Here is a 13150-nt window from a genome sequence, read left to right on the forward strand (position 1 = left end):
TAAGCGACTGACACCGCCCACATTTGATTGACACCCGAAGAGCTCCAATGAATAACACCGAAAGACTTAGCTGAAAAAAAAAAATTCTTGTTTTCATTCTTTCGCCTGGCAAATATGTGGCCGAGAAAAAAAGTTTTTCTCTCAGCTGTGTTTCCCTCTGTTTGAAAATATGGTATCAAGTCTCAACTCCAAAATATGTCTACATTTTAACATAGGCTACTTTTATATACTGGCCTTCTTTCTTTCTTATATTTCTAACATTGCTGCTTGTTTTTTTTTATGAAGCCTATTTTTGTCATCAAGTTCAAATCAAATCCATGTGCAAATATCTTCTTTTTTTAATAAATCGTTTGCAGAACGACATTCATGAGAAATTTAAACAACTGATATCTCTGTCAAATACTGAGACGCTATGAGACGGTTTTCTGAATTAATTTCCCACCCAGACAAATGCTGCTTGTGCTGCTGCACTGTATAATCACAAGTTAAAGTGAAGAGTTTACAAATAGGCCTACCAGGTTTTATAAAAAAGATTAATCAAACATCAAAACTCTAGATTACATTGATAATAGTCCAATGCATAATAAAGGCAGAGTTGAGAGTTTAAAGAAAGAAAGAAAAATGTAGCATATAGGCTAGATAAAACAAAAGCATGTTCATTCAAAGACATGAGGATAAATGGAGTCTCAGTTATAAGTTAATGAACCAAGTTAGCCTCTGTTCAGTTTGTAAGAGCTGGTTCTTGATGATTTCATGGAGCAGAGCTGTTTCACTGTCCTCAGCTAATTGTGGAGTATACTGCCACCCTGTGGTAATTTGTATTAGAGCCATAAACAACCGGCCTCGCATCTCTTCCGCATTACAGTTTCCCGGGCCATTTAGGGAGCATGGCAAAGAATAACGCTGCACTCAAAGATATGATTTAGCTACATATATTTCATCATCGATAGGTTTTTATTGTTTAAGCTATTCTCTGCTGTGATGTCTTAGTTTGCAAAAAATCTTCTAATGCTTTATAATATAACCAGACAAGTGTCAAGTCAGTGTGTGTTAAAATAGAGCATGTGGCCTACAGTGCTAAGTTTCAAAATAAAGCTGATTTCTTAAATGTTTTGTTTGTCTTTACTGAGAGCAAATATAAATCAAACATTAGGTGGCAACAATAATAACAGCAGTGTCAGCAGGCACATGTTAAAGATAAAACATCTTCAAGTTTTGTCGATTAAGCAGTTTAAATTTACCCTTAATAATTATCATGCTTTAATTTTGGTTTTAAGAACAGCCGTTTCCTGTGTCAGTGGGACTTCCCCTGCAGAGTTTTGACTAAAGGAGCTTAGTGCGCACAGCAGGATCCACTTGTAGTTTACAGACTGACTCCATAAGGAAAACGAAAGCGCGTTAAATTCCTATAGCTCAATTCAAAGCGGACATCTGCTCCTGAAAGTAGCCTACCACTTTCATTTTGTCAGTTGAGATGCTCGTGTTGATTTATTTTTTGGTGGGGTACTGACGTGTTAACAAGGTCACGGTCATCCTCCCGTGCCACATGGAGCTACAGTACCTGTTGTGGCATAGTGAGTTTCTTCAGAGGTGCACTCAGTGAGGGAACATCACAGGTGAGCGTCACATAGTTATTGTGCTGTGATATGACACATTTAATTGCACATCATTAGAAATGTAACTTTCTAACATTCCTAGTTGTGCGTGGACAAAGGATGGCTCCACACCCTGTGATCCAGGCCATCATTGACTTCACATCAGGAGCAATAGGTGGGTTTGTCTGGACACAGCAGATCATATGGAGGAGGTAAATGGACTGTATGAGAGCTTTTCTTAAAGCATAGGTCTCATTCACCTGTTCACACAGCAGGCAGGGGTTCAAGGTCTCAAAGACACTATGACACGGAACAATGGCTGATGAGACTATGGAGCCTCACTAACTTCAAATCTCATGATAAATCAAGTTATTCACCACAGTTTTACAATTATTTAAGTTTGCAACCTCCCATTGTTATTTTCTACCTTTTGGATTTTTCTTGAACTTATAACTATAATGTAGCTAGTGCTGAGACACTATTAAATACTGTGAAACACTTCCAAGTATGAGAGAAGCTGTGAGGTCAGAGAGTAACATTATTAACCAAATGTTAAGTCATCATATCATATAACATCTTGTGAGAGCCTGATTATTCAAGTGTTTTAACGGTTTAGTGGATTTAGACACTTCCACTGTGATAAACATGACCTCAGTTGTATCTCTGTGAGTGGACCCTCCATCTCTTGTCCTCTTTGCTCAGGTGGTACAGCCTGTGTGCTGAGTGGTCAGCCTTTTGACACCACAAAGGTGAAGATGCAGACGTTCCCCACCTTGTACCGCGGCTTCATCCACTGCTTCATATCGACCTTCAGACAGACGGGACTGACTGGTCTCTACAAAGGCACCACTCCAGCCCTCATAGCCAACATCTCGGAGAACGCTGTGCTCTTCTTGAGTTATGGCCTTTGCCAGGATGCAGTCCGCTTCATTACCAGGATGGATAAAGGGAAAGAACTCAGGTCTGACAATGATATTTCAATCATTTCTTTAAGTTTCCATCATAAGCTCTATAACTGGCTATGGTGATGATGAGCAAATCATCACTCCCTGTGCAGTTCATGTTTTTGTCCATCTACTGTAAATGAATTATGTCAGGGACACTTTGAGGGCTGAGTTATTTCGTAAATACTATGAATATAATAACAATAAAAATAAATAATAATAATAATTGGCTAAAAACATTAATCCTTAGTTGCATTTCCTGAAGAAAAAGCATGTGAATGCTGAAGGCTGGAGCAATGCTGAAAAGGCTGAGGCTATAGAAAAGTAAAACTGTTAAAAAGGCAAAGAAACATCCTACATTTATAAATACAACATGAGGTGGAAAAATGTAAGTTTGTTCAAATAAAGTAGACTACAATTCTAATAATTTGAACAAACGGGAATGTACTTACATTACATTACCGCACCATACATACTAACGATCATGTACAGGACTGATCTGATCTTCAGCTGATAGCGAGCGGAAGACATGATTGCTGCCTGTCATGAGGCATGCTTCAGTATTAAAATTGTAATAATAATTACATGATAATCATCAGTGGTATGGGACTTTCCAGTGAACCATAATATAAATTAATAATAATAATAACTTTATTTATATAGCACTTTTCAAAACAAAGTTACAAAGTTTTTAGAACAAAAACCGAAATGTTGCCAAACTGCCGTCGGCTGATGTTACACTATGTAACGTTACGTCTATCTATCTATCTGTCTGTCTAAAACACCTGCATGTAACCCTGCCCTTCCTCAGAGGATGCCGTGGTGATTTTAACCTTTGGTGCTTTTTAAAGTAAAAAAAAAAAATTGGAAATATTGTGAGTTAGAAAAAAAAGGCACCTCTGCTTTTCTCAAGATATCAAGATCAACTATTAGAGTTTATGGGCAGCTGGATTTGCTCATAGAGGCTCATAGAGGCTCATAGTTTAAATTTTGTCAGTCTGCCTGATTTTTAAAACACATTTTCTTAAATACAATAAGTTTGATCATCATGCATGTAGACAATAATTTGTGGACAGGAGGATGATGTAAAGAGAAAAATATCCTAAATTTTAACCTGTCATCAATAACTGTTGAAGATATCAATAAGCTGAATGCAATGCTGAAATATGAATGCATTGATGAAGTTATCACCTATACACAGTGTTAATAAAATGTTAATAATATCAAAATGGATCACAATGAATTCAAACAAGTAATGTTGCTTTTCCATCTTTACAACTACAAATTAGATTAAATGTTGGAAGTGGCAATGTTTTTTCCAGCTTTAAATGTCTTCTGTTTTCCTGAGGCCTCATGCTGACCCCATGCTTGTGGAATCTAAGTAGGCTACAGTGTTATCCTCACTGCAAACCACTGTAACCAGCTGAATATTTGACATGTTCTGACTTTTTAGTGTTACACTGAACAGTGAGCAGCATGAGTACAGGCCACAGAATGTGATCATTATTTTTTGATGAGAATGCATCTCAATGTTAGAAACACTTGATTCTGAGAAATGCCACAAGAAGGTGGCTTTATGCACTGAAGAACTCTTTGAGATAGAAACAATTCCATGGGATCTGGCCCCGAAGTGTGACTGTACTCCCAGAAAATCATCTTCGGTACATTCGTAGCAGGATGCTTTTCCATTTAGTGCATGTCATTTTCAAAGACATTTGTGTGTCAGCAGACTACACCAGAGCAAATTAATTCTAATTTGAGGTCATGATAGGGAAGAATTTAGTTTTCAGTGTAAAATATCTTAAACATGGTGGTCCTCCTGTACACATGCTAAAATTGTTAATGTTTATTTCTTGTTTGACCGCTCTCCCTTGCTCATCAGTGACATACAGAAGGCATCATCAGGCTCTTTGGCCTCCGTCTTCTCTGCCATGGCCTTATGCCCCACCGAGCTGGTCAAGTGTCGCTTGCAGGCCATGCATGAAATGAAAGCAACTGGAAAGATTGCAAGCGGACAGAGGAGGTCAGTGTGACCAGAAGGAGACAGAACATGTTAACATGTTTTCGCTGATGCACTTTTGACTGTGTTGTGCTTTGCGATGTGACTTCAGCACAGTGTGGACGGTGGTGAAGACAGTCTTGAGGACCAATGGCCTCCTGGGTTTCTACCAAGGACTGACGTCCACCATCGCGAGGGAGGTGCCAGGCTACTTCTGCTTTTTCGGGGCCTATGAGCTGTGTCGGTCTAAATTTGCGGAGTACATGGGCACAGACAAGGATGGTATAGGTATGGTTAGATTAGGTTTCTTGAGGTGTTTTTCAGTTCATGATGTGTTGATGTTCTTGCGATCTGCTTCCGCTGAGCAACTCTTATCCTTGCAGGTATTCTTCCGCTCATGTTCAGTGGTGGATTTGGTGGAGCATGTCTTTGGTTGATGATTTATCCAATAGACTGTGTGAAGTCCAGGATCCAGGTGTACTCCTTAGCTGGGAGACAAGAGGGCTTCATGAAGACCTTCCTGGCTATCATCCGCACTGAAGGTAAGAAATGATTGTTAATTCTAAATCTGAAATACACCTACTGCTAACCAACTGCAGGGGAGTACAACTTTATATCACATGACCATATAATCACAGTCTGAAGGGCAGCAACTGTGTAATTTGGCTCTTTACAACCTCCGTTCAGTAGAGGACTGTGAAGACTCAAACACATGCTTGGTGTTTAGATGTGATTTTCTCATTCTGCTTCTAACCAGTTCAGATTCTCAAAGGCAACCTCTGCAGACACACACCCACCACCTTAATGTGTCTTAGTTCAAAAGAGGATTCTACAACAATATATGTTTTCTGAGCTTCTCTTCTCTGCAAAACGATGGGTTGCTACAGACGTGCTTCATGGTGCTCTTCCAACCACCGTGCCTGTCTTCCCATGTTCGCCTTCCTTCATGAACTCCTCAGGCCATTGCTGGTGTATGTTAGTTTTGGCACTGAGAGAAGATGGGAGAGGCTGACATCTGAAAGCATCGGGTTGATTTGAATAATTCCGGCTCCTTGTGTACACACACATCAGTGTTCACAATGAGCCAGACCTATTCAAATTAGAGAAAAATGAAAATAGAGCCACCCTTAAAAAGACATGGTTGTGACACAAATGAGACTTGAATTTGACAAGTTGTAGTAGCAATAAATAAATATTATACAGTAATGTACAGTAAAGAAGGCCCAACATACTCAGTGCATGTTGCGACAGAAATTTGACATGTAAGTGCACATATAGCAAAAAATCATTAATACATGAACTAAATTTCACTAGAAAAGTCAAATTGTCTGGTGAAATGTCTGTTTTCTCACAGCTGAAAATCAAAACATTTAATGTCTCAGCACTGTGTGCATGTCTCATGTACAGTCACAGCAACATGCCACACAACCCTCTGCTGGTGTAATGGGGAGTTGTGCAGAAGAAGCTGATTTCACTGTATCTGGGGTTTAACACTGTAATTTTCCTTGTTTAAATGCTAAATTAATTACATGTAATTTAGATTTAAATAGGGTCAAAATTTACATCAGCAGCACTGTTGTTCTGACTTTGCTGCAGAGTGCGGATGCCTCTTGTAACTCATTGGCCCAAACAGGCCTGACTCGTCTGTGGGGAATAACCTGTTTGACTGTCTCTTTTCCCCCAGGGTTCACTGCTCTGTACTCAGGCCTCACTCCTACCATGATACGCACCTTCCCTGCCAACGGAGCCCTATTCCTCGCTTATGAGTTTAGTCGCAAGTTTATGATGGAGACAGTCGGTTCTTGACGAGGAGGATCTTTCTACTGACTAATGACTTTACCAAAAGCTTTATTGAATCTCTATCTGATGAGATTATGCAAATATTGGTGTATTTGGTCTAACCATACTAGAATATCTTGTGAACAACACCAACACTCCGCCTCACAACACATTTTCCAGTTAATGTTCACAAAACATAAGTTGCTGCAAATCTAAGAGTCTGGACTGCCAGTTCAACCTGTTCTCCAAGATGTCTAAACCACACCAACAGTTACATTACACTGTTCAACTGATGCAATATTATTTTTTCCTTGGGTTACTATGTAAAAGTTATTTTCTTGTTGTATCTCTATTTGTTTCCTTAGTTAACTTTTTCATAGCCGAAGCTTGCCTGAGTTTCTCATCCTGACCACAAGGGGACCCCATTTACACTTGTTCTCAGCCTATTTCAAAACTCTGTCATCTGTGCTTGAACACATGTTTGAATTGTGTGTTTTTGTTCCCAAGGAATTAAATCTTTAAAAGAAAACCTGGAGGAAGTAAATGTATTTTGGTCTTTCTTAGAAATAATGTGAATTGCAAATTGCAATATATTCCAATCAAAAAATGTCAGTTCTAAAGTGCAGAGTAGATGTTTCCTGCTGTAGACACAAGGATCACAGTGTGTGTCATACTATTCAAACTGTTCTCTGCAAGTGTCCAAAGGGGGCAGAGTGAGTCAGTTGTGTGTAGCATCTCGTATACAGTTGGCATCCATGTGCCAATCATCTAGTGAGCTGCCTGTCATGTGACCATGTGACAGTCCATTAAAGGAAGCTCACTGAAAATTTCTGGTTATGAGTTTCTCACATGATTGTGCATATGACTGTGTAGCTCTAATTATAATAGCTCTCACATCGCACAAGTGGCCTCTACTGTGCAGTCAGCTGTGTTGCTACTAATGACTAATTACTGTTTGGACTCAAATTGCTCTGTTACACAACAGCTGTGATTAATACACAAAAAAGACCTCTTTTTATAGTTTCCCTTCCTCTTATTTTATGAGATTCCATACAATATATTTTACTTATAAAATATATAAATAAAATATGTTACTGTCAGAACGTTTCTCTTGAACTTTTTGTTTAAATGTGGGTAAACTTAAATAACCAGGAGAGACATGAACATGATCACACCTCCTCTTGTTCCATCACAAGATCTCATGTTTCACGACTTGGATGCCACCTATTGCTTATTCATAAACAGCAGGTGTCGGACTCCTGGACGTTAATGTTCAAGTCTAATGAAAAACTATAAGCTTTCCAATACAGTAGATAGATGCTGGTTTAGCTGTGTGGTTCATGTTACCTGAGTCACACGCCATGTAGGAGTGTGAGCATGCGCATGTCTCTGGCTCATTCAAATGAACAGGTGATGTGGGATAGGGGGACAGAACACACCCCTCAGGGAGTGGAGACAGGTAAACAAGAGCAGCTCTGGTTCACTCGCTTCATCACGCAGAAGGGAACATATCCTCACTAATGATCTCAACAACATCCAGCACAGCAGACATGGTAACACAAGGTAAACTGCAGATCAATGCTGAGGACAATGTGGAAGGTAAATCCTTTTCATGATTTTTAACGCAGAATGCGGGAGATAATAAATGTTTAAGGGCCCTGGGGGAGGTCAGGGGAGTCTGTTTTTAAAGGACCCTGAAAGACAAGGAACACATCATCGATATAATATTGTGAATAAAATTGCATATAGATATAGTACATAATCATTGTTATACAGATAATGTTAATATTATTGATTTAAGGGAAGAAGGAAAATGCAGAAAAAAAGATTGAAAAAACCAATTTGTTAGTAATTGTTAGTAATTCATTAAACAATAAATTGAACATTAAGCATTAAAAAAATCACTTCATCCTTATATATTAAGCACATTGACATGTTATTTTCACTCACAATGTTAAGTTTGATAAGGTCCACCACACACACCTTAACTGGGACAGACTGGAACCCTCCAATAAGCCCTCTGTATTATTATATAACAATTTAAAATGGTCTTTCTAGTGCTGAAGCACTTTGTTGATCAATCGTTTCTTCAGTCAACAGAAAATGTTTTCTTCTCTCCCGTTACTTGTCATTTATTAAGCAAGCATGCCAGTGACTGGTTATGTGGGGATTGTGTGTTATCTAAAAGTGTAATTTACAGTGTAAACTGATTTCAGTATAAAACACACTATAGTGTCTGTATGTATGTTTGGCCTCTCAAAATAGTGTATATATATATATATATATATATATATATATATATTTTTTTTTAGTCATTTTTCTACTATATTTTGACATTGTACAGAATAAGAATAATGTAAGAGGAAAAACTTGAAAGGTTGTGTCGGTGATTCAGTAGTTCTTCACAGCACAGTGATTAATAACATCATTAACGATAAATAATAATGAGAAGAGTGTGTCCATGGCACCTTGCTGCCTGACTGCATGAATGTTTGTGTCACATTTGACAAAAGGTGCCGTCCCACTGGACCATATTTCTGTTTAATTGTGTGACTACAAGAGTCTTAAATGGGTGCCGTGGAAAATTATGCAACATACTAAAATGTGTATTTGTGACTTAGTTTCCACTGTTTCGGCAGATAAAAACTCTGGGGGACTGGGATGTTTCGGTTGGCTGTTGGTACTCATATCCATGATCTTTATCACAGCAACCTTCCCGGTCTCACTATTCATGTGTGTTAAGGTAGAGTATATCATTTCATTTATGTATACTATTGATCATTATTCAACCTCACCAAAGGTTCCTTAAGTGAAAGGACAGTCTAAGGAATGTCTTTTATTTTACTCACTTACAGGGCCTTCAGTTTGTTTATCTCTAGCTCAATAAATGGATTTAATTCATTTTACGCTGATGACAAGTTTGTGTGGAAAAATGACTCAACCCTGCAGTATGTGTGGACCTTTCAGCTGCACCATGGGTGCATTGCTGAGTCACACAGTCAATGAGGCACCAGATCCGATTGGATTTTAAACAGGATGAATTTCAGCATCTGTTCAGTTAGAGAGAGTGGATATTTCATTGATTTACAAAAATGTAATATCGACAGTAGACAGTGACATGTCTCAGTAAAACACTCAGATGTTACACACGGTGACCCCAACATCGAAATGGATGAGTGGTTGAAACAACTGATGGCTGGCTGATGTCATGAGATAATTTCTCTTCATCTTCACTGATTCCTTTTTTTGGTCATAGTTGGTTCTTTGTGTGGCTGTTTGTGTCTCTAACATGCAGATAGTGAAGGAGTATGAACGAGCTGTCATTTTCAGACTTGGACGAATCACAGACAGGAAGCCTAAAGGTCCAGGTTGGTTATTTTACTATACACTTTCCTCATCTCATCCCAGTAGAACTTCTCCAGGATGGTCTAAGTGGTTTGCCAGTTAACTTGTTGACTGTTATTGATACATACTGTAACATAAATCAGAATCTTTATTTCTTTGCAGGACTTTTCTTTGTCCTGCCCTGCACTGATAGCTTTGTGAAAGTTGATCTAAGAACTGTGTCCTTTGACATCCCTCCACAAGAGGTAAGTTTGTTTTTCTTTTCTTGTTTTGCCTGATCTGGATTTATCATATGTCATGTGTTTCCCTGTTAAAAGGGTTTTCCATGGAGTTTTTCCTCAGTCGATGTGAGGGTCTAAGGGCAGAGGATGTTGTTATGATGTCATGTGAAGCCCTTTGAGAAAACTGTTTGTAAAAACAGGCTATACAAATAAAATTGCCTTGCCTTGCCTTGCCAAACTCCCCTGCAGTTTCTGGGGTTTATAATATTCCTGGATGATGACAGATTATAGCAGCATCATAACTGCAACTTTTATGTTTTTTTTTGTTTTTGTTTTTTTACCTTTGCAGATCCTCACCAAAGACTCAGTGACAGTGTCTGTGGATGGTGTGGTGTATTTCCGTATACACTGCCCAATCTCGTCTGTTGCCAATGTGTCCAGCGCACACTCATCTACACGCCTGCTGGCTCAAACCACCCTGAGGAATGTGCTCGGTACTAAAAACCTTGCGGAGCTGTTGTCGGACAGAGAGGGCATCTCAATCAGCATGCAGGTGAGGATAAACTGAGAGCAGTTCAATTTGGTTGAACGTAAAACCAAAATTCATGTATGTTCTCAATTCTGATTTGTCAAGGATAATTTTAGCCTTCATTAAATCTGATCAGATCCTATTTTTGAATTTACAGAAAGAGAATAGAAATTATTGCCCATCAACATTCCTAAAATAACAATAACTAAAACAGGAGTGTAATATTTACTTCATTACCCTTTATATTTTCATTTCAAGGATTTGTTTGCATTTTGACCAGGTGCAAAGTATGTATGTGTGAGAAAGCGGAGCCAGTGTGGAAAATCCGCTGCAAATGTTTGTAAAAAAAAACAAAACAAAGGCAAGCCCACTGATCTTTTCATGGTCCGGAAAACCTGAACAGAGATAATGAGCCCAGACCGTGACATAGTGGAGCTGCATCTGATATTGATTTGGCTGCTCGATGCAGCAGAAGTCCAAAACAAGCAGACACAGACCTTTTCTTCTTTACTCACCCAGCACTTATTGAACAACATTATCTTCATGTTGATTATGAAAATGATGAATACAGGGCAGATATTCATCCTCATTTTGGCTCCATTTTGGTATAAACCAACAAAAAGATATTTGGATATTTCAAATATTGTTCACGAGTTGTCATTAACTTGTGGTGTTTGGGTTTATCAGAGCTTGTTTGCATAAACTGCCATCTTCTTGAACTAGAGAATAAATTCACCACAAAACCTAAGTGAGCTAAGCAAAGTCTCCACAGCACACAAACAATGGTTTGCTGATTGGATTATTTGTCATTTAATATTCCCCCTGCAGGAGGCTCTGGATGAAGCCACTGATCCGTGGGGTATTAAGGTTGAGCGTGTGGAGATCAAGGATGTGAAATTGCCTCAACAGCTGCAGAGAGCCATGGCAGCAGAGGCAGAGGCCACCCGGGAGGCCAGAGCGAAGGTGAAAGGGGCGATGGAAGATCTGATTTCATTTCCTCTATACCTTTTAATCATTAAAAAGAAAGTTTGCTGAGCGGGAACATGAGTTGGGACAATGACCGTCTGTCTGTGTTTCAGATCATTGCTGCAGAGGGAGAGATGAAGGCCTCAAGGGCTCTGAAAGAAGCCTCTCTGGTGATTGCTGAGTCACCCTCTGGTCTCCAGCTGCGATACCTGCAGACGCTCAACACCATAGCAGCAGAGAAGAACTCAACCATCATCTTCCCTCTGCCCATAGATATGATGCAGAATTTCATGCAGAGGAAATGATGAATCTCAGAGAAAGGAAGTCATATAATAGTTACATTATGTCAGATTTTTACTATTATTGTTATATTATTACTATTATGGGCTTCAGTGATATCTCTTGTAGATGTGGTCCAACTTCTTAAAGGGCAAGTGTGTCAGATTAAAGACTTGGGTAATGTAAAATGTTTTGTTTGTCCATTCTGGGCTACTGTAGAAACATGGCAGTACAATGTGGCATGTTCAGTAGAAAAATAACTGTTCACTCTAATCTAATACAAACACAATCGTTTTTAGTTTCAAGTGATAATGAAAATATAATTATGAACATTATTTCTGCCACTAAATCCCCTTATATCCTACACACTTGTCCTTTAAACATTATTTTTCATTTATTTTTTACTCAGACAAAAAAAGAACGCTGTATCATCATTATGTATTTAAAGATATATACACTCAAAATCTCACTTTAGTCGACTTATTTTCTTGTTGTGATTTAATACTTAATTACAAAGTGCAACATATACAGTAAAGATGTTAGTGTCTCATCACCGACCACAATATTTCAACCAACTAAGCTACAGTTGCAGTTCTGGAAGAGGACAAAATAAATAAATAAATAAATAAATAAATATATATATGAAATGCACAAGAAATGTGAAACAAAAACAGTAATGCACAACAACCTCATAAAGACATGCTTTCGAGTTTCTGAAATACTGAATACAATCGTTATAACGGAAGTCCTGTAAACAATCAACAGAAATACCAACATCCATGTGACCCACCAACCCTCTCATTGGACATTGGGTGTAAACTGTAAACAAAACCTCTTATTCTAGTGTGGAACGAACATTCACTAAATGAATACAAGGTCATGTCCATAGGACACAGAGGCAATCAGTGCAATCAAAGTACCTGATGGCGAGAAATATCATTTCCACTCTCAGAACACAGTAAAACCCACCAGCGACAAAGTTAAACATAATCAACTTGTCCAAACACTCAGCTACAGCCAAAGTCCTGTTTGCGCAGATTTCCATATCTTATATCTGGGGAGCTTATTATTAATCATAATTTTAATAAAACATTATTTCTTCAAACTATTTTTAAATATTTGCTGACCACACTATACTCTTTAAAGTATGAACATATTCTGTACAACCAAATCATTTTATACACAGGACAACCTGCACAACAGACAGTTGAGCTGTTATGTAAACATGAGCATAAGTTTAAAAAAAGAGTACACTTACTATAATACAAAAAAAAAAAAGGTTATGGCAGTTGCTTCCCTTGACGAGTCATAATTCTCAACACCTGAGATTATTCTCTGCAATGAGACATGAGGTAACAGCTTGCAGCTTTATCCAAATTTGTTTCTCAACATGAGTTTTCCAAAAGGAGGAACTCATGGAAGATGAAAGTCTGGAAGCCATGATAGATTTTTTTTCTCCCAGATTTGTTGTCAAGGATTTTCTGTGATGAATC

General features: G+C 38.4%; 2 protein-coding genes across 2 annotated transcripts; both read left to right on the forward strand.

Annotated features, from left to right (window-relative positions):
• Positions 1–1333: 1333 nt before the first annotated feature.
• On the forward strand, positions 1334–6351 carry slc25a15a (solute carrier family 25 member 15a). Its single transcript, XM_083984719.1, has 7 exons — positions 1334–1616; positions 1699–1770; positions 2298–2556; positions 4422–4562; positions 4651–4826; positions 4922–5080; positions 6223–6351. Exons 2-7 carry the CDS (start codon positions 1716–1718, stop codon positions 6342–6344), a joined length of 912 nt encoding a protein of 303 aa, XP_083840845.1. The 5' UTR covers positions 1334–1616; positions 1699–1715; the 3' UTR covers positions 6345–6351.
• A 1486-nt stretch (positions 6352–7837) lies between these two features.
• stoml3a (stomatin (EPB72)-like 3a) lies at positions 7838–11683 on the forward strand (the record flags this gene model as incomplete). The annotated part of the gene is made up of 7 exons (XM_083984710.1): positions 7838–7916; positions 8957–9060; positions 9613–9685; positions 9825–9907; positions 10233–10436; positions 11241–11375; positions 11492–11683. The coding sequence occupies 7 exons, from the start codon at positions 7838–7840 to the stop codon at positions 11681–11683; spliced, it is 870 nt and encodes a 289-aa protein (XP_083840836.1).
• Between the last annotated feature and the right edge of the window lie 1467 nt (positions 11684–13150).

The sequence above is a fragment of the Trachurus trachurus genome (assembly GCF_905171665.1).
Source record: "Trachurus trachurus genome assembly, chromosome: 13".
Classification (NCBI taxonomy): Eukaryota; Metazoa; Chordata; class Actinopteri; order Carangiformes; family Carangidae; genus Trachurus; species Trachurus trachurus.